Genomic DNA, 26,484 nt, shown 5'->3' with positions numbered 1-26,484 from the left:
TAACAAGCATGAACCGAAGGGGAAATCATGATTTTTCTCTATAGATGCCAAGAAAGGCTTTAACAAAATTCAACACTGATTCATGATAAAAATACTCAATGAAATAGGAAATGAGGGGTGGGTATGTACTTAACAAGATAAAATGTAGTCCTAAAGCCAGCATCTTACTTAATCAGGAAACAGTGGAAGCATTTCCACTATGATCAGGAACACGGCAAGAATAGCCACTATCTACACTATGATTCCACGTTGTTCTAGAGGAATTAACCAATGCAATTAGACAAAATAAATCAATTTATGGCCTAAGGCTGGATAAAGAAGGAAAGAAGGAAAAAACTATATCTCTTTGCAGATAATATAATGTTATACCTGAAAACCCCCTAGAGAACCAGTGATAAAACTAATTTAAATAGTAAGAGTTTAGTGAAGTAGCAGGATACAAAATTAAAATACAAACTCCAATGGCCTTTATATATACCAACAATAAACAGAGGTCATAAGGGTAGAGAAAACACTTCATAATAATAACAATAAAAAGATTCAATGCTTAGGAACAAATTTAAGGAGAAATACATAAATTCTATATGAGGAAAAATTTTGAAACATTCTTGAAAGACACTAATGAAGAACAAATATGAAGACCTCCCTGTTCTTGGACAGAATGAGTCAACATTATAAAGATGTCAGTTCTCCCTAAATTAATTTGTAAATTCAATGCAATCCCAATAGAAATACCAGCAAGCTGTTTCATGAAGATAGATGAGTTGCAAAGTCTGTATGGAAAGATAAACATGCAAGAATAGGAGGGAAAACACTGGAAAAGAAAAGCCATGAGGTGGAAACAGCTTTAGCAGACATTAAAACATAAAGGCTTCTGTAATTGAAAATAGTTGGCACTGGTGCATGAACAGACAAGTTGCAGTAAACTAGGAATTTAGCAATAGACCCAAAGACACCTTTACCCAAGTGATCTGAGATATGCCCCTTTGACACATACTAAAAATGCGCTTGTTATAAATGGTATTGGGACAACTGGGTAGCCATTTGGAAAAAGATAAAATTAGATCTATATGTCACACCCAGCAAAAGAATAAGCTACATGGACCGGGGCTCTAAATGTAAAAACTAAAACCACACAAAGACCAGAAGAAAACATGGGTGACTTCCTCTTTAACTTCGATGTTGGGAAAGGCTTTCTAACTATGCTTCAAAACCCGGAGGGCATAAAAGACCAATAAATTTAACTACATGAAAATTTTAAAAAAACTTTGCATGACACAAAACACCATAAACAAAGTTTGTCAGAAAACTGACAAACTGGAAGAAAATATTCATAACATAATATCACAAAAGGCAAATATCCCTAATATATAAGTAACTCTTAAAAATTGAGAACAAAACCTAAAAATCCAATAGTAAAATGAGGTGGCAAGGCATGAACAGACAATTCACCAGAAAAGATATAAAAATGACCCTCAAACATATGGAGGAAAGATGCTCAGGGACACTCCAAATTAGAGAAAGGCAAATGACAACAACACTGAGATGGATACTGCTTCTTACCTAATCAGACTCACAAAAAAATAAAAATATCAACATCTTCTGCTGGCAAGGTTGTGGGAGAACAGGCACTCGAATATATTGCTGATGGGAATGCATATTGGTGTAATCCTCTGGAGGAAAATTTGGTAATACCCAGTAAAATTAAATACATGCTCACCCTTTAACCCAGGAATTCCACTTCTAGGAATTTATCCTGAAGATAGACCTCCAAAAATGTGAAAATACATATGTAAAAGGTTTTTCACTAAAGGGTTATTTTTAATTGCACAATGTTGGGAACAACGTACCCGAACATGGAGAGTGATGGATAAACTATAGCATAGCCTATCCATACAAAGGAGCACTATGCAGCTGTAAAAAAAAAAAATCTCTGACTTTAGATGGCATTAAATCCAGCATGCACTATTTAGCGAAAAAAAGCAAAAGCCAAGAGTATCTGTATGGTGTGCTCCTCTTCATGTGAAGGAGAAGAGACTATGAGGACATACACACGTGTCTGCTCATTTATGCAAAGGAAATGCAGGAAGGACAGATGAGAAAGTGAAGAGATTGGTTCCCATTAAGGGCAGGTGGCAACGGGTGGGAAGATGTGGGAATGGGGCTGGGAGAGCAAGGAGGAGGAGTGGTACTTCTCTGACTGTATCTTTTAAATTTTTATTATCGAGATATAATTCACATACCACAAAAATCATCCTTTTAAAATGTAAGATTCAGTGGATTTAAGTCTATTCACAAAGTTGTACAATCACCACCACTTATTCCAGAACATTGTCATCATCCCAACAAGAAATCCTATCCCCATCAGCAGTCACTCCCCATTTACCCTTCCCCCGACTCCTGACAATCACTAATCTGCTGTCTCTGTGTATGTGCCTATTCTGAACATTCCCTGTAAACAGAATCTGGCTTCTTTCACTTAGCATAACTGTTTTCACGGTTCATGGACGTCATAGCATGTATCAGAACCTCATTTCTTTTCGTGGCTGGGTAATATTTCACTGTGTATATTTACCACATTTTGCTTATCCATTTAGCCTTTGGGATTTTTCCACTTTGGGGCCGGTATGGACAATACTTCTATGAACATCCATATACACATTTTTGTGGGACATAGGTTTTCAGTTCTCTTGGGTAAATACCTAGGAATGGAGTAAGGCAATGAGATGGTTTTTGAGGAACTGCCAGGCAGTTTCCCAAAGAGCCCAGAGCACCACCATGAGAACCTCAATCCTCCCCACCAAGCCCTGCCAGTTGTGGGTCCTGGAGATCCTCTTGGTGGGAAAATGTTGCCCAGGACCTCAGCAGATGAATGGAACTTTAGTGGATCTGGTGCAGGGTCAGGGGGCAGCTGGATCCAATGGTTCCTGGATTCTCCAGTGTCCTGCCCAGGCCAGCACCAGTAGGCGGGGTGGGGGAGTAGCATGGGTGCAAGGAATACCCTGGGTGCTTCCTGGACCATCTGAGATCCAGAGGGCCTGCTGCCCATGGCCCTCCCTCAGGCAGAGTCCACATGCCCACCCACCCCCGCTGAGGGGATCTGGCTCTGTCATGGGGTCCCAGCTCAGCACTGAGGAGGTGGGGTGGAGGTTGGGAATAGGGGGAAATACTGCCAAATGGGGTGCCCAGAGGGTCCTGGCTGGGCCTTAAAAGACTTTTAGGTCCAGAGGGCAGCCTGGGAGAGGTGGATCTGGTGTTCCCTCAGGCACCTGGGGGCAGGGGCTTATTTGGCTAAGAAGCTTTGGATTTAGTGGAAGGTTTCAGGTACTCTGGCCCCTGGGAGGGCCCTGAGGGGTGAGAGGGAGCACGTGCCCCACTGTGGCAGGCCCCTTGGACACCCACTTGAGCCGCGGTTGCGTGGGGGCTGTGTCTGGAGTCTCAGGCCACACAGGCAGCTGTCTTCCATCTCTGAGAGTTTGGGGAGCTCCCTTCTTCCCACTTCTGTGCAGAGGCCAGTACTGCTCATGCAGGGGTGGGGTGGGGAGCTTTGGAAGACATCAGGCTGGGTCCAGCAGTGAGGCCGAGGCTCTGGCCTGCAGCCCACACGCAGCTGCTACGGAGGGGATGAGGGGAGGGGCAGGAGGAACAGGGAGCCCCGCTGACACCTGGTGTAGAACATTCTGAAAGACACTCAGGGCCTCCTGTCCTCCGCCGCATACTGGGGAGCTGTGGGGATGAGTGGAGGTAGGATCCCAGGCAGTTGGGGTGTGGTGTGGGGGACCCCTGTCCCCCCAGGTGCTGCCACAGGCTCCCAGGACACGTGCGGGCCGTCTCCCGGACTGTCTGTGCCCGGTCACCCCACCCCAAAGGCCAGGCCGGAGCCAGCCTTCCTATCTGCCCTGACAAGCACTCCCCTCCCCTCCCATTCGCCCCTCCCCCAGGTTCCAAGCCCTGCACACTCCACCTCCCCTGACCTCTGCCCCCCTCCCAGGTCTGGCACATTCCTTGCTCCCCTACTCATCACCTCCTCACTCTCCCCAGGGCCCCTCCTGCCCCTGAGCTCCTGTCTCCCTCAGCCAAATGAACTTTCTAGAATACAAATCTAATTTGTGATTGATTGCTCCAAACTCTTGAGAGCAAGAGTAAAGGAAAAAAAAAAGATGACATTTTAAAAACTGATGTCATTTCTGTGTTCTTGGGAGTATGAGAACAAACCTTCTGGAAAGACTGCTCTTCTGCTGTGAAAAATAGATTAATGGGCCTGTTTACTCAAAGGCCAGGCAGAGTCTAGGCTGGAGGGGAGAAGAGGGTCATGGCCAGGACAGAACAATTCTGTGAAAGACCGTCCCAGGGTGGAGGAGGCCAGCTCTAAAAACTGTTACAACATTGACTTAAGGCTAAGAGACTGGCCGTTTCCCGGCCGCCAGTCGAGCCGCAGGTGGTTCTGCTCTCCCGGAGGGGGAGGGGCGGAGTCCTCACTCTGGGCAGCGACGGGCTCCACTCAGGGGCCACCGACAGGCAAACATGGTAGTTAGCATTCAAACCCCAGACTGTCCCCTCCGCAGGGCTGCATTCTGAGCTGAGCCCTCACTGCCACACGCCTGCTGGGCGATGCCGGAGCCACGGCTCCCCTCCCGGCCCACTTTCCTGCCCACTCAGGGCCCTTCTGGCTCAGACTTCCTGTCTCCCCACAATCTTTATTTGCTCTTTTCTTCTGGGTTTGAGGGTGGGGCTTGGGATGGGGGAAACTGGGGTGGGGCCTTACCTTTGAGCTCCACCTTCACCTCTTGCCTCAAACGGGTTTCGGCCTCCAGCTCTCAAGTGCCGCTGAGTCAGGTGGCACTGAGCAGGTTTCCTCTACTGAAGACACACACGTTACAGCTGTGTGTGTGCGCATGCTCGCACACAGCCTAATTGCCACCTGCCTCCTCTCTGGAGCCCAGAGGCCTGGCCTCCGGCCTAATGCAGCTGCAGCCTTTGGCTCTGGGTGTGGTGAAGTTCAGGCACGGTGCCTGGGGCCATGGTCAAGGCCCAGGAATGGCAGGCAGGAGGCCATGGCCCAGCAGACTTGGTGACTTTGGGCAGGTCATTCACTTATCTGGGCCTCAGTCTCCACATCTGCCCAATAGGGATGATAATAATCCGTGTTCCCAAGATGGGGTGTGGATCCAAGAAAGTCAGGGGCTTGGAGGTGCTTTACAACACTATATCTCTATACATTAATTTAGATGTTTAAAAGATATCTTAAATTTTTAAAAAAATTTTCTTGTATCACTTTTAGATTCAGTCCTGGGTACATTTTTACTTCTGTTATAAATGGTACTTTTACCAAGTACCCAATTGCTTGTTACTAGTGTATAGAAGTTAAATTGATTTTTGTACACTGATTTTGTACTAGAAGACTTGGTACATTTTAAAATTAAGTAATTAACTGTAGGATTTGGGTGTGGTGTTGATGTTTTTCGAAGTAGGCTAATGGTTCTCAATGAGGTGTACTGCCCACTAGGGGTAGATTTGAAGGAAGTTTCTTGCTGTGCTCAAGAATTTACACATCACAATTCATATTATTTTATTTTAAAGTATTTTTCTTTTATTAATCTTTTATACTACAATTAAAGAATTATATTGGCTTTTTTGGAAAATAAATGTGTGGAGAGATTATATTCCCTAAGAATTTCATTTCAGGATAGGGCATATAGCATTAATTTTATGGGGAAATTAGATCTGATAGGATTGTAAGCCTGTGAGGTTTTGATAATTTACTTTTTTCAAGTTATTATAATTTTGAATCTTTATCTTGCCTTGCTGTTTCTTGACCTTGGAAAATGGAACAGCTGTGACGATGGGCACATCTAGCTTTTTCTGAATCTTAAAGGAAATGCTTTCAAATGCTTTCACCTTTAACTGAGATTTTCTTTAAAATCACGAATGGATGTTGAATTTTATCAAACATTTTTTTCTCCCATATGAGATACTTATATTTCTCTTGATATGATGTGCTACGTTGACGAATATTCCTTTTTTATCCATATATTCTGATTCCTTTTCTAATGCTAAGCCCACCTCGAATTTCTGGGATAAACCCACATAGGTGCTGGGACATTATCCTTTTTACGTATTGCCACATTGTGTCAGCTAGCATTTCATGTAGGAGTTTGCATCTGTGTTTGTTAGTGAGACAGCCTCATCATTTTCTTTGCTCTTGAGGGGTCCTTGTTAGCAACGTTGTCCGGATTAAGGGAGTTGGTTGGGAGCACGGGCTTTACGTGGCCCAAGGACCAACGGTCAGCCTCTAAGCGGAAACCGTGTGCGGGGCGCGCCCCCTGGCGGCCTCGGGGCGCAAAAGTGCCCGATGAGCCAGGCGGGGTGAGCTAGGGGACATCAGGCGGTGCTAGGGCTGTGCGAGCCGCGGGCCTTCCCTGGGCCTGGTGACGCTAGCAGCCCAGACATGGGGTGACCAGGACCCAGAGTAACACAGCAGTCCCATAACTGTGGCATTCTGACTCTTCTGAACTGTGACGTTCCTGAATCAATCTCTTTGCCCATGAAGTGGGGATAATCCACCTGCCTGTCAGGAAAATGGGAGGATGTCGTCAAAGCACAGAATTCAGATTTTCCAAAGGACATAGAGGTGTCCTCTCCTGGCCTCAGCATTCTTGTTTTCTTATCTGTGACAAACACTTGAAAAATGGCAACGGGAGGAACGGGAATTCAGTGTCAGTGACACTCAACTGTCCAGGTAGCAGTCTGCATCAAGGAGGTCTGCTTGAAGGATGCACATTTGTTCATTTATTAATTTTTGTTCATTATTTAATTATGGCTCATTTATTCAACAAATATGTATTGGATACTGTGGTAAGTAGAATAATGGCCCCCCAAAGATGTCCACACCCTAATCCCTGGAACTTATGAATATGTAAGGTTACATGGGAAAAGAACATTAAGGTTACAGATGGAATGAAGGTTGCTGATCAGCTGACCTTAAGACAGGAGGATAATCCTGGATTACCAGGTGGGCCCAATGTGATCACAGGGGTCCTTAAAAGTGGAAGGTGCAGGCTGAAGAGTCAGAGAGGGAGGCCATCATTCTGGCTTTGAAGATGGCGGAAGGGGCCTCTAGAAGCTGGAAAAAACAGACCGGGAAATAGATCCTCCTTGGAGTTGCCAGCAAGGGATGCAGTCCTGCTGATACTTTGATTTTAGCCCCATGAGGCTTGTGTCAGACTTCTGACCTACGGAACTGTAAGACAGTACATCTGCATGGTAGTTTGTCACAGCAGCAGTAGGAAACTAACACAGACACTGAGTTTCAGGGGCAGTGGCAGATGCTGGGGGCTCTGGGGAATTAAGAGCCATAACCAGGCAGGAGGTGAGGAGAGGCGGTGCTGGGCAGCTCTGTGCCCTGGGACAAGGGTTGGGAAAGGCTTCTCCAAGGAATGATACTTAACCTTATATCGAAGTTTCTGTCAAATGAAGTGAAGGTGGAAAGGTGTTTCAGGCAAGGAAACAGCATGTGGGAAGGCCTAGAGGCAAGACAGTGCACTGAACACCAGAGGTTCCATGAGCCCTGGCAGAGTGAAGAGAGATCAGCTGGAGAAGGCAAGGAACGCAGGTCAAACAACTGGTCCAGTCAAGAGTCTGCCTACCATCTGAGGACAGCAGGGGCAGAGTTTGGGAAGGCCCAAAATGTGAGCAGATCTGCCTTTTGGCTGCAGAGTGGAGAATGGATCCCTAGGTGCCTCTGGCTGAGGCCCACATGAGAGCTGCTGGTAGCCTAGGCCAGACTGGTGTCCACAGAGATGGAGGTGGAGAGAGATTTTAGAGGTAAAGTCTATGGAACTTGGTGATTGATCAGATGGGGTGTCAGGGAGAGGGGGAGTTTGAGATACCCCCTCCCAGTCCTGGCTTGGACAAATCAGGGCATGATACTGCCATTTGCCAAGATGGGCATGTTGGTCGAGGGGCAGGCTTGAGAGAGGCTTCAGTCAGGGTGCTTGCAGTATATTCAAGACCAGATGACCACTGAGGCAGCTGGATATGCATCAGGGGTTGGGTGAAGGTCTCTTGGTGGGGACTCGGGGTAGATTCTGAGTCCTTGAAGAGAGATAAGGAGGAGGCTGACTGCTGGTGATCAGGCCAGACCACAGTTCTAGTGGATATTTTTTTATTGCAAATGATAAAATCCCCAAATGATGTAGGCCACCAGGGAATTTACTGTTTCTCCTAAATGAAGCCCAGCTATCCTAACTTCAAGCATGGCCACTCAGGGGCCCAAGGAGATCATCCAGTTTCTCACTCCCCTCTTTTTCTCTCTGCTTCCCCTGTGTGTGGGCCTTCCCTCTCCCACTGCAGAGGGACTCTCCCCACCAGCCTGGGCAGGATAGCAGCTGGCAGCTCAGCTTACATCATCCCAGCCCAGCCATGCTAATGGAAGAGAAAACTTTCTTCCAGTGTCCACATGAAACCCCACCAAAAGGACTCAGAATTGCTTTTTGGATGGTACATGAGTACGTTCCAACCACTGTTTCTGGGGGAGATTGTGTAATGTGAATGACAGTTTCCCCAAAACCACATAGAATTGGTAAGGGGTGGTCCCCAGAGCAAGTTAGCTTGGCAGAAAACAAAGGTAGATACTGTTGTTTGCCAGTAAGATATTAGAGGATGTCTTCTGGGGGCTTTTGGAAGGGCTCCTTCCTTCCAAATGGACAGGATGTCTGGAAGAGCAGCAACCACCTTGTGGCCGAGAAGAATAGTGTCCTGAGGATGGCAAAGCAGAAAGGTGGGGGAGCCTGCGTCCATGATGGCATCATGCAGCCATTGAATTCACCAGCTTTGGAGCCTCCCTCCCACCAGACTACTTAACTATAATAAATGACTTTCTATGTTGAGCCATTTTGACTTGGGTTACCAGTTATTTGCAGCAGTGAGGTCTGTGCACACGCCAGGGATGTCCACGTCCTAATCTCCAGAACATACAGTGCATACATTAGGTTGCAGGGCAAAGGGGAATTAAGTTTGCAGATAGAATTAAGATTGCTGATCAGCTGACCTTAAGACAAGGAGACTCTCTTGGATTATCCAAGAGGCCCAATGTGACCACAAGAGTTTTTTATAAGTGAAAGGGGAAGCAGGAGAGTCAGAGAAGGATATGGGGCCAATGGAAGCAGAGGTCAGAATGATGTGACTGCTGGCTTTGATGATGGCTGTCCGTTCAGTTCCATGCAATTGTGGAGGAAATGATGAAGTGACAACTCACGTGTACTGCACCTGCAGGTGACATTTAATCCTGGCTCTTCACCCCTCTCTTGCTCCATTGTCTACAGTGATTTGAGGCGGGTGTCCTGGAAGGCTGTAGAGGGGGTGATGGAGCTGGGTTTGGAAGGATAACAGATGCTCCCGTGCCCAGTGGGCTTCTTTTCTAGCTGCACATTCGAATCCCTGAAAGAACTTTAACAATACCTAGAAGTCTGGGGACACTTTCGGAGATGCGGCCAGGATTTAGGTATTTTCCACCCTCCTCACCCAGGTGATTCTGGTTTGTGGCTCGAATTCAGGTGCAGGGAGCTGGATAGGAAAGAAGGTATCCAGAAAGCATCCCGTGTAGAGGCTGCTTACCCACCCACCGCAGCCCACCCGGCCTCAGGAGACCCTGTGCCCTTGGCTACAGCTCAGCCCGGAATCGTGCAGCGCCTTCCACATGAGCAGCATCTCGTAGGGCACGAAGCGGTGCACAAGCAGCAGATTGCGGTACACGCAGGGGTCGAAGGAGGGCTGCCGGGCGCCAGGCATGTGCACGCCGAAAGGCCGGATGCCCTCGTGACCGCTGGGAGCCAAGCCGGCGCGCTCCAGACACATGCCCATGTAGGCGTCGTCGATGGGGAAGAGCGGGGTGTGGCGGGCGGCCCGGTGCAGGGCCTGGATTGTGTAGTGGGACAGGAGGAAGCCGCCACCGCTACAGTACACCGGGTAGGCCGGCCCCGAGAAGAGCTGCGGGGGCACGAAGTACTTGCTCCAGCTGTCGCGGATGGGAACGGAGCCGCTCATGAGCTGCCCGACGAAGAGGTGGCTGTCGGGCGGCTGCGCCTCCAGGAAACTGACCACGTTGGCGGTGTGCACGAAGACGTCGTCGTCGCCGCTGAGCAGGAAGCGCGCATGCGGGCAGCGCACCGCCAGCCAGTTGAGCAGGTGCACGTGCTTGAGCGTGAGGTTGAGGAAGGTGTCGGCGAAGGCCCACTGCAGCACGTCGCTGTGCTCGCGCGCCTCCAGCGCCACCAGCGCCGCCAGCTGCTCGGCGCGCTCGGCGTCCTCGGGCGCGGCGGTGCCCAGCAGGAAGAGGCGGCGCACCGGCCGCCCGCCGTAGCTGCGCTCCTGCCCCCAAGTGCGGCGGATGAGCTCGCGCCGCTCGTAGTTGGCGGGCGACGACTTCACGGCCAGCAGTAGGAAGGCCTCGCGGCCGCCCGCGCACTTGGCTGGCGAGTCCCAGAGCAGCGGAAAGTGGCGGCAGTGGCGATACCGCAGGTAGTCTTGGATGCGCGCAGGCAGCTGCTCAAAGTCGGCCGTGGCATTCACTGAGGCATTGGCCACGCACGCGGGCCCTGGGCTGGATGCGGACGGTGGCACGGCAGGGGTCACACTCACAGCTGACCGGGAGCCATCCCTCACCTTCTTCTGCTGAGACGTGGACACTTGGAGGAACCACTGACCCAGGGCCAAGAAACTCAAACCCACCAGAAGGCAGGCCAGGGGCTTGGATTTCACGGACCTGCGGCGGTGAAAAGCCATCTGTGGGGAGGGAGAACCGAGTCAGCAATGAGCCTGGAGTCGTCTTTGGATCAGGGGACTGACACCCTTCCCCCCGTCACGTCTCTCCTAGAACCCAGAATCAGCCCTTCCTCAATTCTGTTGTTACGAAGGTAAAAAAGAAATCAGAACTGAACTGAAACACTTCACATCTACCACCGCCGGAAGTGTTCTGACTTTCAGATCTGTGTATCTCACTGCCTCCTGACATCTCTGGCCATCACCCAGGCCCAGCGGACTTCACCAAGTCAAAGTTAAAGCCTCTGTCTCACGGTGAATCCATATGCTGCTTTTTCTACCTCATTGATTGGTACCACCATTAGCCCAGTTGCTCCAACCAGAAACCCTGACTTTCCCCCACTCTTAACTTATATCCACTCTCCAAATCCTGTTGATTCTGCATCCAAATCTCTCCAAGCTTATTTCCTCTTCTTTACCCCTGTGGAGCCCTGACCCTGTCTGATCTATTTCCCTCCTTGCCACTGGAGTCAAGGAAGCATGAGGTGCTAGTCCTGGACTCAGACCAGGGTCAGAATTCTGGCATCATTACTTGTATGTATCATCTTGAACAAGTCCTTTCAGATTTCTAGGGCTAAGCATTTTCTTCTGTATCAAAAGGTTAGTAGATTCTTACTTTATAGGGTTGTTGGGAGCATTAAATGAGCATAAAGTGGCCAGTCAATGAATGGCATCAATTCTTTACCCTCTTTGGGATCCTCTGGCTCCACCTCCTTCTATTTCTACCTACTGGTGTTATTTTTTGTTCCTCATACATGCCAGGTCAGGCCCCTCTCCTCTGTGTATCAAAATTCCCCGCCTGCCTAGGTACACCTCAAGCCCTGCCTTCATGAGGACACCTCAGGACAAGTCCCAGATCACAACAGCCTCTCCTGTATTTACTCCCTTCTAAATTCAGCCACACCAGGTCCTGCCCTTCTTAAAACACTGCTCTGTTTCAGGGATGCTGCTCTCTCCTGGCTTTCCTCTTCCCTCTTTAACTGTGTCTCCAATTTCCTTTGCTCATTTCTTTCTTTCTAACGTCCTATAATGGTGGAAGGTCTCCAGGGCTCTCTCCTAGAGACTCTTCCCACCTTTGTGCAAGATGATTTCCTTCACTTTTAGGATCTTCAAACTCCAGAACCATATGTCCAACCAACTGCCTACTACTTACCAGCTCCATGTGGTGGTCCACAGCCACCTCGGATGCAACCTGAGCTCTCATCTTCCTCCCTAGAGTTGTCCCAGAGTTCCATGCCACCATGTTGTTAAAGCCAAAAACTGATTGACTCCCTCCTTTCCCCCATCCCAAGCTTGGTCAGTTCTAACTCCTAAATATTTCATCAGTCCCCTTCCATTCCTACTATCAACAGGCTGACTCAAGCTAGCATCTGCAGCTCAGATGAAATAGCCTCCTGCTTGGTCTCTCCACATACTTTCTTGCTCTCAGCTGATTCCTCCTCTGCAGCAGCTGGAATAATCTTTGAACAATGCTCTTTCCCTCAGCTTCGCACTGTTCTGTACCTGGCCTACTCATCAGCTAAGTCGCAGCCTCGGACTGCCAACACTTCCTACCTTGGAGCTTTCCCTTGTGCTGTTCCACTGCCTGGATGGACCTCCCTTCCCCTCCTTTACCTACTTAATGCCTGCTCTGCCTTCTCACCCTCTAGTTCCACTTGAATAGGAGTGTCCTTGGGGAAGGTTTAATGCAGCATAAAGGAGACTATAATGTTATTTATTTAGTTTATCTTCTCTCCTAGTGTGTAAGCATCTTGAGGGCTGGGATGGCATCTCTCTTGTTCAATACTGTCTCCCCAGTGCCCTGCCCAGAGTAGGAGTTGGGACAACATAGTGGTGGAAAATATTGGCTGTCTGGGTTCAAATTCTGCCTCTAGTATTTTCTAACTTCATGTTCTGAGCAAGTTGAATTTAGCTCTCAAATACCTACCTCTTAAGGGTTATTGAGTGATATATAAAGAATTTAGCATGATACTTGGCAGACAGTAAATGTTCAGTAAATATAAGCTATTATGATTATCAGAGGTACCAATAAATATTTGTTGAATGAATACTTTTTGCCCAGAATATGTGCTCAATGAGCATTCTCAGATTGAGTCATTTGTGCATAGATGTTACTGAGTAGATGTACTCTCATGTTTGGGTCCGTACACAATGTGTGGCACAAGATGGGCACAGAGCAGGTGTTCAATGAAATAATGACAGCAGTTAACTACAAATAAAAGTGGGAGAACGTTGCAAAAGCTATAATCACTGAATCCTGTTAGAAATACTAGAGGTAGATTCCTACAACTCTTAATGGATTCCTGCTTCAGTGTTTAATGTGCTGAGAAAAAGAACCAGCAAGATAAACTACCTGGAACATTTGGGATGTGCAATACCTTTTTTTCAATGAATGAAAGAATACAAGGATGAATGAGAATAGAATTTAGAGTCTAAATAACTCGGGCATGAGCCCCAGCTTCTTTCATTAGCTGTGTGACTTTGTATAAATTTGTTAAACCTCCTAGGCTTCAGTTTCCTTATCTGAAAAATTAAGAAGTTAACATTCATCTCTCAATGAAATAAGGAGCAAGAATATAATACTGTCAATGCTAAAAAGGGCCATACAAATGCTAGTTTAAAAAATAACTAAAAAGCATTCTCTACCTCCTCTTCCTGCCCATAATCATTTCTAGAAAGAAAATTACCTCAGTCTTAATGCAACAGTAATTCTTGTCTTAGTTAAACCTGCACTTAATTTTATAAATTTCATCCAGGAACCTGGATCTCAGCCACCTTTTGATAAGAAAGTAAGAAAAAGATCGGGCCAGGTCCTGTTCCTGAGGGTGGTGCTGGTTTGCTGAGCTCTGTTCTTGGATGCTGATGCTGTGAAGCTCTGGGTGTCCTCTGTTTTTTTTTTGCTGGATTCCTCCCTATTCTCAAAGCACCCTTTCAGGTGCCCTGGAGTCCCTGCATCTTAAGCTTTCACGGCTTCTGCTGGCCCTGATCCCTTGTCCCTCAGGACTCAGCTCAAGTACCACCTCCTGCAGGAAACCACGTGGTAAGTCCAGCTCAGGGGAACCTGTGTCCTTGTTGATATGAGCACTACTGAGTAGCAAAGTTCGAGAGGACAGACGCGCTGCTTAGCAACTCTTTTGAACTTCAGGTTACTCATCTGTGGGACCTTTGGCAAGTCATTTATCTCAGGATTTGTGAGCTATATATGCTCAGAGGATAATATGTGTTGATTTGTGTAAGGCACTTAAACCATGCCTGGCACATAGTACCATAGTAATGTTAGCAATTGGCTAACACAGGAATGTTCTAGGGGCAAAGCAAGTGGTCTTTTTATAGATTAAGTCTAGCCTTCTCATGCAGGATTGTATAGAGTTCTTGTGTGACCCTCTTACTTTGCTCCTTTCTGTTTCTCTCTCCACGTTTGCCTGCCTCATTGCAGTGCTATTCACTTTGCTTTGGATTCTCTCCCTTACTTTCTTAGAAGAGGAAAAGTTCCTACTAGTTATTCCCTCTTCTGGATTGATGCCAAGCAATGGATGGCTAGAACACTGATTCCTGGGTCATGCTCCAGCCCCCTACCACCTGATACTCCTGGGGAGTATATGCACCATGGATATGGTGGGAAAACACACCTTTTTATTACCTTTGGCCCCAACCAACTCCCAACGTTGAGCCCTAACCCTGGGGCTTTGCCCTGGTTCCTTTCCCCTTCTGGTTCCTTCTGGTTCTTGCTTAGCACTCTCAAGGAGAGAGGCGTGGAGACGGGGAGAAAATCCACCTCCTTGCCAATGGGAAGAAGCCCAAGCCCCCACCTTACCTTGAGTGTCTGAGAGAGAAGAAACAGACAGGAGCCATCCCCAGCCTGGGACCTACCTTTAACCCCGTTCTTTCACAGGCTGAGGCCTCACCCCTAGGATGGTGGCTTAGTTCAGTATTCACGAATCTGACCAGTCCATGCATCCTTCCTTCTTATAAGGGGAGGAAAGTGGGGGACAGCTACTAACTTCCTTCCAACACTGTCGTCCTGCTTACCCTTTATGTTGAAGCTAAATGTTCTCTCTTCTAGGTGTTTTCTTGACTCCTCCATCCACCAGCTGTCTCGTACACTCCCAGCAATACACTTGACTGAAACACTTTGATGCTTTATTGTAACGACCAGCTGCTAGACTGAGAGCAACTCCAGGGCCTAGGACCTGTTCTGTTAACACAGGATGTGCTTTAAAATCTTTGTTGAGTAATTTGCATGGGAAATATTCATCTAGGCACTTTCTAAACACATTAATGACATCTGAGTATACTGAACTTGGCAAGGGATCAAGGGCTTCATCCCATTACCACTGTGAGTGGTCGAGAGGGAGACGAATCAGACTTAGCCCTGGTCCTCAAGAGCTCACTATCTCTTGGGGGAGCCAGATACTAAATAACTATAAAGTGAGGTGATGTGTACAAAACACAGAGGGAACTTGGAGGAGGAACCTGAGTGAGCCAGGGAAGACTTCACATTAGAAGTGCACTGTATCAGTTACCTGCTGCTGTGTAGCAAACCATCTCAAAACTTAATGGCTTAAAACAACCAGCATTTATTATTTTGAGATTCTGTGGGTTGCCTGGAGGTTCTTGTGCCGCACTCACCTGGGGTCTCTCATGTGGCTCTGTTCAGCTATGTGTAAGCTGGGAGTTGGGCTCACTCTCGTGAACTCTTTCATCCTGGGCTGCTTCAGGGCATGTGGGTCTCAGGATTCCAAGATGGTGATGGTGGAGACTACAAGCCTTCTTGAGGCCTGGGCTTCAGAACTTGCAACATGTCACTTCCACCACATTCTGTTGATCGAAGCAAGTCACAAGACCAATCCAGATACAAAGGATGAAGAGTAGTTCCAAAAATTTGTGGCCATATTTAACCTACCACATGGATTTTGAGGTGGTAAGGCGTTTGTCCAGCAGGTAAAGAGCCGTGTAGAGAGGGACAGGACACTCTGGCAGAGGTGGGAATAAATAGGTCGTGTCTGTGTAACATGCCAGGTTTAATGTAGGTAGAGGGGTAAATATTGGGAGTTGAAGGTGCAAAGATAAATTAGAGGTTCCTAGGAAGGGCCTTGAATGCCATACCTGGAGTTTTAAGTTGATCCTTTGGAAGTTTTGACGAGTTTGTATCTCTTTTCAAGAGTTCATTATAGCAGCCCATTTGTGGTATAGATGTTGGAGGGCCAGAGTAGGGGAAGGGAACCCAGATCAGGGGATAGAGTGATCCATGAGAGAGGTGTGAGGCCCAGGCCTGAACTGGGCAGGAATGGTGTCCTCAGAGCTTGGTGACTTAACTACATGTTCTGTGAGAATGTCTCCCCCGCCCCGCCAACTCCCCAGGCTCCTTGTCCTCCTTGCTAATTCAGAGGGGCTTGGTAGGGGTGAACGGGATGTCTGGATGAGAAAAGAGTGAGGATAAGTATGAGGTGGAAGTGAATGGTGGGAAGAAGTGGGAAAGAAGGGGAAGGAGCTTGCAAGTAGGTTTTGGATGGGGATGGTGAGAGGTATCTGGAGGACTAGGGATCGCCAGTCCTACTGGCAACTTCATGGTGGCTGAAGGACTGAAAGAGGATGAAAGCACCAATTCAGCCTGGGGTAAATGAAGGCAAGGGCACAGCCCCAGGGAGGGGCCTGACCATATTCCTCCTCAGACAGAGCAACTCCTGTCCCCACTCAGGGCTGAGAGTCCACGGCCTGTCGCAGAGCAGACATCCATCCGGGTTGGCCCAATGACTTCATTTTGTTAACTTATTTTCTTCAAGCTCCCTAAAAACTCATCTTTTCTTCTTGGCAGAAATGTCTTTTGAGCAGTTTGGGGATGAACTGAAGTGGGGAGAAAGTTAAATGGGGGTAAATTTATTGGATTAAAATGAACAGACTTTAGGATAGGCAGTGATGACCCTCTAGGAAGGTTCTGGAGTAGCCAGGGAGGAACTTAGATGTATGTGCTGAACGTGTGTGGCAGGGTGGTTTCAGAAAGGTGTGTTGTTCAGAGGTAGAATGAAAGTAATCCCAACTCCTTTTCAGCCCTCACCTTTACAATGGGCAGGTGTTTTAATCTAGTGTGAAAGGTTTAGGTTCCAGTGCTTGTGCTGCTACACCTTATTCAGAAAACCTGGAGTGGGATAAGGCAGAGGAACCCGTTCCCACCTCCAAGGCAAACAGGTGCTGTGGGCACTTGTCGGCACCTGATAACCAGACGGGAAGGCAAGTTGGTTGGTCCCTTGTTTGATGGAAGAGGGATCCAGAAGAGGGGGTGACTCCTCAGGATTTTGTCCAGAAGTTTTGAGGTACCCCTGGCAGGCCCAGGCCAGGCACTCTTACAGGAAGGAGCCTATTCAGAAAACACCATGATGCTACATACTACACCATGGTGCTAACCCTTAAGACAATCCTACATCTTACAGGTGTAGAATCCAGCATTTACTGTTAAGTGACTTGGACACAATCACATAGCTTTTCAGTGGAGGACCAGGATCCTAAGCCAGGCTGACAACAGGACAGGAAGTATGTAACAGCTACTTCCCGACAGTAATTAGTCGGCCAGGACTAATGCCAGTGGGCTCCAACTCCGAGCCTGCTGCCTCCATGCAGTGTCGGGTCAGGGTCACTCCCTCCACCCCTCGTGCCATGTGAAGGACCACGTCACTAGCCCTGCCAACAGCCACAGCTGAACCCAGCCCATCGCTGGCATCATCCACAGACCCTGAGGAACTAGAACACAGGCCCTTACCCCAGCTTCCTTTTCAGGTGACTGATGATTCTCTTTGGTTGGAGGTGTCCTTGTCCTCCAAAATTCCTCTACCTAATCCTTAAATAGTTTGGTTTCTAGGACTCAGTCTGAGACCCTCTTCTTCCATGACTCATCCACTCCCATAGCTTCAAATACCATGTATGCTTTTGATTTTCAGATTTCTGTCTTCAGCTCAGATCTCTCAGCTGAGCTCCAGATTCACTATTTTTTTTTAAAAAAAACTATCCTGAAGCTCTCCACCAGGATATATATATATCTCACATGAACTTCAAACTCAACAAATTCTAAACTTATTTCAATGATAACTCACCCAAATATGCTTCTTTCTGTATAACTCATATATCTGATTTTCCACCTCCAGTGCCTCTCTGTCCATCGTTATCTCCCACTCAGACTACTGCCTTCCCCTCCTGCCTGGTATCCCTACATCCACATTGGCTCCCTTCAGTCCTTTCTCCACCCTTTCAAGAGCTTTCTAAATTCAAATTCTTTACATGGCTTTCAAAGCCCTTTGTTCCTTAATTCCTGTTCATCTCACCACTCACCTCTTGCTCTCTTTGCAATAACCAGTCTTTTTCCTTTCCTAATTCCTCTCATCCTTCAGTTCTTAACATAATGTTCATCTTCGGGGAAGTCTTCCCTTCTCCAATCCCCTAGGGCACACTCATAGAGCTCCCTACACCCATCTCATTTATTTGTTAGACACTAGCTTGCAGGGGCCAAATGGCAGGGTGTCTGTCTTGTTCTCCACTGTACTCCTAGCTCCTAACATGACAACTTTCCAGTTTGTTGAATGGATGGCACAGTGCCATATGGCACATAATAGGGCTCAAGAAATGAATTTTCTCTTTTTCACACTTTCTCCACATTTTCCTTTGAGAATCAATTCCTATTTTGGGACTAGGCTACCGAATGAGGAAGTTCCTGATTTCTTTCTCACCCAGGTAGATCCATTTCGCATTCTAGTCCAGAGCTGAAGGGAAAAAAAAAAAAAAAAAGGCTGAAAAACTATCTCAGACATGTCAGAGTTGAGCCCAGAGTAAGCTCAATAAAAATTCTTTAAATTAAATGATGATGCTTGTGTATTGGGAGTGTGTGTGGCAGGGTGACTTCAGACGTGGAATTGAAGCAATCTTAACTCCTTTTCGGTCATCGCTTTTGCAAAGCACAGTCCAAATTGTGTCCTGTCAGGCAAGGATTCTCAGCTCACCTCTTGCCAGCTCTACCTATTGATCCAGGCAAGGCTACTTCTCCCTTACGCACAAAGGAAGGACATTATCATATGTTACAGTGATTGAAACTACCAATTCCAGCAGGCTCAGCTAGGAAAGCTAATATTTGAAAAGCTGTGGTTTGCAAAACTAGGTGAGTTGATGAATTGTAGGAAATTCTAATTTGTTTTACATGTTGTATATACATGGCACTTGGTCATTGCCAAAGGCAGAACCCTAGACATATGTGGCTTATGCAGTACATTTTTTTTTTCTGTTTCCAACCTGTTCTCCTTCATTGTGTGAAGCTGGAAGGTTCGTGTATTTACTTCGGAGCTCCTCAAGTTGAGAATGCTGTGTACACATGGATCATTAAAGTTTAATTGAAAATTTATCAGCTTTTAACCTTGTAACTTACCCAGGCTCAGAGTAGAAAGTTACCATAGGATCCTTCAAGACTAATGACAAAAAAAGTCCCAGCATAGTTACTAAACATCCCTCCCATGAATAGAATTGCTGCTGGCCTAGACAGCACCTATGACTTAGAAACTGGAAAATGGTGTTTTGAGACACAACCCTACCAAGGCACATGCATGACAAGCTAAGCACAGGCTGGGTGTCAGCCTCTAACCCCCTCTCCCAACTGGGTACCACCTGTGTAGTGCACAAACTGTTCAACTAAACGTGTGGTCCTGCCTTTATATATGCCTTTACATAAATGTATAGGTACATCAAATATAAACCAGGGATAAAACATTACCAGAAGTCTTACTCAAAACTACCATTTAATGCTTTCACCTATAGAAATTAATGCTGAAATATAGCCTACATTATAGCAGACTAGATAAAAATACGTAATTCTATCTTCTAGAAAAATGACTGTGGCATTAGCAAATCAAATGGAAAAAGTGAATAAACAGGTCTTAGACCACCTGGAAATGTCCTTATACATATCCAGGACAACCTATGTTTATTAAATAATTGCTAGTAGAAAAAGTATCTGCACCAAAATGAAACTAGGAAACCCTATATTAGCTTGAACAGTTTATCTAATGGTCACATTGATAAATGACTCAAATCAAAAGTATGGAAATGCTTGAGAGTAAACAATGCTTTATCAGTACATTAAACAGCAATGATGTTAGTATCTATTTCTTAAAATGATCCTGTTATTAACTGGTACTAAGTAATTTAGCTCTAAAAGAGCCAAAAGAAACAGGACTATTTGTGGAAAGGATTTTGAACTTTTCCTTTTAGAAAGTTAAAAAAAAAAAAAAGGTGCACCTGACTATGAGAGCTTATTAGTTCCTTGACAGTTACAATATGACACATATCATACAGCATGAGACAAAAAATGGGCAAATGATCTCAACTTTCTTGGAAGCCAACTCAAAGCTGAATGCAACTAGCATTTTTGGACTTTACAGTAGGGAATGGAATTCCCCTTATAATGAAAACAAAATCACATAATTTCCCCCGAAGGTCTAGGCACTTTGCAGCAGGCTGTCACCAATCTAATAAATTTGATATGAAGAAATAATTTATAGTGTAAATACTTAAACACAAATTCTGTGATTACATTCACCAGAAAGTGAGGGATATCTGAAATGTGTAAAACACTTTCATTCTGACAAATACACACGGGAATCACCCTGCAGAGACGTGCAGTGGGAAGAACACTGTCCTTCCACATTTGCTGAAGGTCCAGAGAAGGGGAAGCAAACTCCCAGAACCAGGTGGTGCACTTCCCAGGCTTTGCAGTCCACACACATCTCTGTTGCGTACTCTTCTTCTTTCTTTTTGTATGTTTAAATAATACCTCTGAAATGTTAAAGTCATTCCTACCTTGCAGGCCATATAACTGCAGACTGGACTTGAGCTGTGGGCTGTATGCAGTTCACCAACCCCTGGTACAGAGCCTTGTGATATCCTAAAACATTTTTATCATTTTCTCTTAGGTGCAGAAGAAGTCAGGATGAGTGTTTGTAGGGAACCATATTTACATGCTTAATGATTTCTCTAATAAATGTGCTTCTGCTGCAACCTTAAGAGTTACTTCTGCAACTCAATTTAAAAGTCATGACCTGCAGATCTGATGTTTGCCAGAGAAGTTTCAGAAGCTCTACAACATTTTTGTGAATATTTAAATTAATATTTCAATTACTAAATCTGGTCTGGCATATCAACATTGTGCTCTTTAAAGCAATGAAGCAGGTCTTGTTTAAAAGGGTTGAAAAGGAACTGTGAGCAAAATGTGACCTGTGGTTGGTGCTATAATACTGACAACTGCTGAGCTAAATGGAGTAGGGGCAATTCTAGGTCCCCTGCAGGCCTGTAATTGAGTGGGTTTTAGGGTTTTCTAGCAGAAAATATTCTTGTGATCATTTTCTACACTAGCTGCTAATCAAAACAGGCAGCAATTTCCTAGATTTAATGATCAACGAAGGCCTTGTGAAACAACACTAGATACTTAAAAGGGGCTCAGTCCTGCTTATTTCCAATGGCTGGATGTGCATGAACGACAGAAATTTCGTTGGCATTAACACTGCTTAACTTCTTTAGCAGTCTGTCTTCTCCTAAGCTGCTCTGATTGCCAACTTTGTTTTCCACTTTTCCCTCAATGATGTCAAGTTTTCATTTCTCAAGGTGAAAGTTTATGGTCTAAAGTCTTATCTTTAGTTTTATCTTCAGTATGAATTTCAAGTGAAGCAGTATCTATACCTGGGTCTAAGTTATTTCCAAATAAGTAAAATACTAAAACATTAATTACTAAGCATAAATTTATCTACTTTTTACTTCTCATTTTTACAGAGACTAAAATATTTGGGTCCATTTATAAGCATGTTCTTTCACCACATTCAAAGACTGTACTATAAAGAAACATATGCCTCGGTAAATCGAGGTGGCATATTCATAAATTTGTTCATTTACTACAGAATGCTGATGTGTGGCAGTTTACAGTTGCCCACCTTCTCATTTTCACTGGAAGTTAAGGTTACTAAGGGTTAAGAATTCTAATCAATATAGATTAGAAACAATTAAGAATGGAAACAATCTTGAATGGTCTGAAAGAAATGAAAGATGTGTCTTTGTTAAGGAAAAAAGGAGAGTAATTTTGTCCTAAGGTAGTTGCTTAGAGGTTGTCTAATGGTTTTCCAGAATGAGAAAGAGGGAAGTAAAGGACAAAAACCTGACTGGGCATAGAAAGTTGTAAAGGGCCTGCAGGAGGTGGGGGAAGGTGGGGGAGAGAGAGGGGAAGAGGGATGAGGAGAGTATCTTATTCATGTGGTCTAGCTGGTTAAGACTGAATGCATTTATTTATAATTTTTAAAAAAATGAGCTCAATAGCATACAAATGCAAAACTAGAGGTTTAAATTCCCTCTCTGTTAAAAGGACAAAGTTTCTTGGCCTGTTCTTAATAAGAGACTGTAATTACTGTCGCTTTGGTTACATGAGTAATTAAAGATTTTTTTCAGTGACCTGTAATTTTATTTAATCAAGTGTTCAAACCTTTTAACAACTTCCCCAAATCAAATTCTAAACGAAGTCTTCTTGACCTCTTAACTGGCTTTGAGCTATCCCAGAGGGCTCCTGGAAAATCTGAAAGGATTTGTTCTCTCATCTTGCAAAAAGAGAGGTGTTAAACTAACTAGGTTTATTTGAAATGTTAAATTGCATGGCAAGCATTGTCAGATAAATGATGCTTAACCTTTCCTAGGTTATAGTTGAATGGGTATATGTTATTAATGTAAGTATTTCAGGAACCGCATAAAATTTCCAGAAATTTGTTAATGTCACAGCTGTCATGATATGTCCTGGTGTAATGTGATCAGTCATAACTCCAGTTATTTTAAAATGTTGAATGTCACGGAGACAACCAAATTTTCTTGTTAATTGCATTCTCATGAACTCTCATCAGATCTTTAACCACAGACATTTTGAGCCCTTTGTTATTCAGAGGTATTGTTTTGCTTTGATGCTTTCCTGAAAACTAGTGTAATCAGCTACAGGCTTCATCTTCAACAACAAATTCTCAGAGATTGATGGAAAAGACTACAACAGGTCCTGAGGTACAGGCTTCCAGGGTCATTACTTACATAACTTTAAGATCATAGCATTGGACTGAATAAGGATTTCCAGAACTAATGGAGAAGCTCATGGTTTCATAAAATTGCTAAGTCAAATCAAGAAAGACTTGAATTTATCATATGGGGCTGAACAGACTGAAAAAGAATGATTACAATTCCTTCTATGACTTTTGCTTGGAATACTGCTGGCTCTTTAATGTTCTGTTTTCTGGATTTAAGGAACCCCTTTTCTCTTAAGCTATCCATAACTTACAGCAATTTACTAGATTATATCTTTGCAAGCAAAAATGAAACATTTATCTTTTCTCCCTGCTTGAACTCTCCAAAATTTTGAAAAAATTCTTATTGAATATTTATTTTCATGGCAATATAGGTATTTGAATAAGTTCAATAAGAATTCATTCTCCTTATAACATGACACAATTGGAAACACTGGTTATATTACCAAGGCTTTGACTAGAATGTTGTATTTGAGGATGATGTGCAGTTTTAAGGAACAAAGGCTGACTTTAAGGAAACCCTCCTTAAGACAAAGCCCTCCTGGAAAACTGGCCTAGTACCTGGTTTAAAGGGGTCCCAGTCTTACAGGTGAGTAAGGAAGGCTGCTTCCTGGCAAGCCCAGGAAGCTTAGGATATTTTGGGGACCTGGAAAAGGAGGACTTCATCCAAATCTGTAGGAATGCAAGAGAAGTCTGATGCCAAGTTCTTGGCTTGGATTCCTAGCCTTGAGGCTTTTAAAAGTCCAATCCGGGATTCTTAAAGTTCAAAAGGCCTATGTCATCAATTACATTTCTTGTTGTACTGACATAATCAAGCCGGGTTTGATGAGACTAGACATGTTTTGCAAACAAAAAGTCTTACCTTGATTATCTTTGATAAAAATTGGGTGGCTATAAAGAGAAATTTTATGTTTCAATGGGAAACTATAATATACCCTTGTGGAGTATCAGATTCTAGTCCTGTTCATTCTCCTTGAGCTATTTTCACCTCTTTGTAAGCTGGATCCTGCCACCTTGTGCATTTTGTCACTAATTAACATTTCCATTACTACCCTCCTGACTTGGCATCACTAAGAACTAAAACTTTCCCTTTCCTGAGGCCCTCCAAGCTGGAGCGCAACAGTTTGATGTAACTTTAAGGGGTTTACCACCGCCAACTGTTTGGGCCACTGAGGAAGTTCACCAGAACACGGTCCTCTGAGCTCTGGGAAATGACTGTGTTATGAAACTGCCACTACCATCCTATTCCACTTTTAAAGTGGAGACTAACATCTAGAAATCCTGATTGACTGCCCTCTGCACTCGAAAACTGAGTTTGTAATCTGGTCCAACTATTAATTTCTACTTTTCCTCTTATTTCACCATAAATCTATGTCTTCCTTCCCTGTGCAGATCTCTTATCTCCTAATTTCTAACCTGAATCTTCTCTCCACAGCCACCATATTGGCTTCTGGTTTGTGAAACTTCTTGGAAAGTTTTAGACAGGGGAAATAAAGGGATCCAGAATACACAACTGTGGCATTAAAAAAAAATATTTTGAGCTGAATGCATTTGAGAATCAACAGATGCAAGAGGGTTTTTTTCTGAGCTCCTTTTATCTGCCTAAAAGCAGAACTTCCCTAAAGAACTCAACTGTCATAAATCCTCTCCCCTGGGAGTTTCAGTGCCACATCTGAAAAGACATTTCCACAGAACTATCATATCTCCTATCTATTCTCTTAAGGGCCCATTTATCTTTCCTAAAAGTTATTGTTTTTCTTCTAAATGCCCCATCTCTTATTAAGATTGTATATAAACCCCAAATTCTGCTTCAAGTCACACTTTTTTTCTGAACTCTCATTTATGTAGGTAAATAAGAACCTGCCCTTTCTCTTGCTAATCTGTCCTTTGTCACTTTATTTCACTGGCCCCCCAAAACTGAATCTAAGAGAGTAGAGGAAAGGCCTTCTCCCACAACAGGAGAAACTGTTACGTCTAGTGGTATGCTCACATAAACCTCAGTAGTACTGGCAGTTGCTCTCCATCCAGCAACTACAATTAGACATAATTAAAAAAAGAAAAAGTTTCCTTATTCTTAAAGGAATTGCAGCAGTTTAAAAAACAGTATTGAACTTTTCCATTCAGATGGGTCTTGACTTTTTTCACTTTACAGCTCCCTTCCACAACGGGTTTTAAACTACATTTAGCCAAATTTTAGTCATTATTTCCAAATGTTTACCCCATGGTGAATAAGCTGTAATTCTGGACACTGAATGATAAGACAAAAATGTTCAAACTAATTATATTAGGGCATTGATATGATGCAAAATGCAAGACAGAGGTAGATCTGCAAATCGCCATAGTTGCAAATTCCAGTTAAAGTTGGTTCTCTTTGAAACATCAGTTATACATAAATGCTTATTCAGTAGCACATCATAAATCATGGGGTTAGAATATTTTTCTCTGTCATGTAAATGTGAAATTGAGAGCTAAAATAAAACTATTAAACTTAGAAACAGATTTTTTTTTTCCAAGAGCAAAGTAATATGCAACCATAGGACTCATTACTAAAAAAAAACCTTAAACTAAATTATTAGTCACCTTTAGGAATTCTGGATAAATTCTGAAGGTGTTGGCACTAAAACAACTTAGTTTTTTTTCAGGCATTTAAAAAATTTCATGCATAATGTACCTGAAGTTTTTGGCCTCTTGATTTTCTTACTTCACCTCTTCCTCTCCTTGGTATACGAAAAGCCCTCTTGGTGTGAGGAAAGCCCAGTCCTGGAAATTTTGCTGTGAGGTTAAACCATAATATCTGATCTAATTCCAAGCCAAATACCACTATTTGGGGTTCTCATTTGTGGAATATTCAAAAACAAATGTTTCTCCTGTTAATCATTAATTTATATAATACCACAAGGATAAAGGGATTTCTTCAGGTGTGCAAATGTTTCATGAAAGCACCAAGGTGGGGAGTAAGTGGCCAATCAGATGAACACAACCACCTTTCACCTAGCTTTTCCCCTAAAAAGAGTCAAGGTGCTTTCAATTTTCTGGAGTGAAAATGGTAGCCTAGGTAGGATATTAAAATGTGCAAGCCAATTGCTTTTTTTTGGCATCCTCATAAAGTACTGTTTTCTAAAATATAATTTGCTATACGGCTCACAGATGAGCACCTTTCACATCAGATGATACGCAAACAAACCATTATTTGCTCAGCAGGAAGCAGGTGTTTGTACCTCCAGTTAATAGGAAATCTCAAGAAAATAAAGGGAGGTGTGTGTTAATAACCCTGTAATAATACAATGCAGAATCCTAGAAGGGAAAAAATAAAGCCACTGAAATAGAGACGATTTAGTAATATCCTAAAGGTCAGCAGTATTTGATATGGCACAAAACCCTGAGTGTGCTAACAGGTTGCTAAAAAGGGAGCCACATGTTGAGGCACAAACTAATTTGGAAAATTAGAGTCTGGATTTAGTCTCCGCTTTCTGCTCAACACTTCTAAAATGTTTTTTGCTGAGCTTTCTTGCTGGTTGTTTACACAACAGAAACAAGGGTCTTTGAAGTTCTGGCCACTGTGTTACAAGTCTCTGATGAGGTGCTGGGCAAC

At 44.5% G+C, this 26,484-nt stretch overlaps 2 protein-coding genes across 7 annotated transcripts in view; both read right to left on the bottom strand.

The window, feature by feature from the left end:
* Positions 1-4,878, bottom strand: part of CAPN5 (calpain 5) — a 59,501-nt gene extending 54,623 nt beyond the window's left edge. Inside the window, exon 1 of the mRNA XM_014563430.2 lies at positions 4,766-4,878. The gene's annotated coding sequence lies outside the window, so the exon portion shown is untranslated. The remainder of the gene's footprint in view (positions 1-4,765) is intronic.
* Positions 4,879-6,774: 1,896 nt separating this feature from the next.
* Positions 6,775-25,672, bottom strand: B3GNT6 (UDP-GlcNAc:betaGal beta-1,3-N-acetylglucosaminyltransferase 6). 6 transcript variants are annotated; one of them, XM_032489475.1, is made up of 4 exons: positions 25,564-25,666; positions 18,534-18,566; positions 15,448-15,636; positions 6,775-10,782 (listed from the first exon to the last, which is right to left on the bottom strand). In XM_032489475.1, the coding sequence occupies exon 4, from the start codon at positions 10,780-10,782 to the stop codon at positions 9,640-9,642; it is 1,143 nt and encodes a 380-aa protein (XP_032345366.1). In that variant the 5' UTR covers positions 15,448-15,636; positions 18,534-18,566; positions 25,564-25,666; the 3' UTR covers positions 6,775-9,639. The 6 variants fall into 6 exon arrangements, with proteins under 6 accessions (XP_032345366.1, XP_032345363.1, XP_032345364.1 ...); XM_032489472.1 differs by lacking the exon at positions 18,534-18,566 and adding an exon at positions 14,848-15,013 and having other exon boundaries at positions 15,448-16,662; positions 25,564-25,662; XM_032489473.1 differs by having other exon boundaries at positions 15,448-16,662; positions 25,564-25,605.
* Between the last annotated feature and the right edge of the window lie 812 nt (positions 25,673-26,484).

This window comes from Camelus ferus, chromosome 10 (assembly GCF_009834535.1).
Source record: "Camelus ferus isolate YT-003-E chromosome 10, BCGSAC_Cfer_1.0, whole genome shotgun sequence".
Lineage (NCBI taxonomy): Eukaryota > Metazoa > Chordata > Mammalia > Artiodactyla > Camelidae > Camelus > Camelus ferus.
The sequence above is the reverse complement of the archived record's forward strand: the minus strand, read 5'-3'. Positions and strand labels throughout refer to the sequence as shown.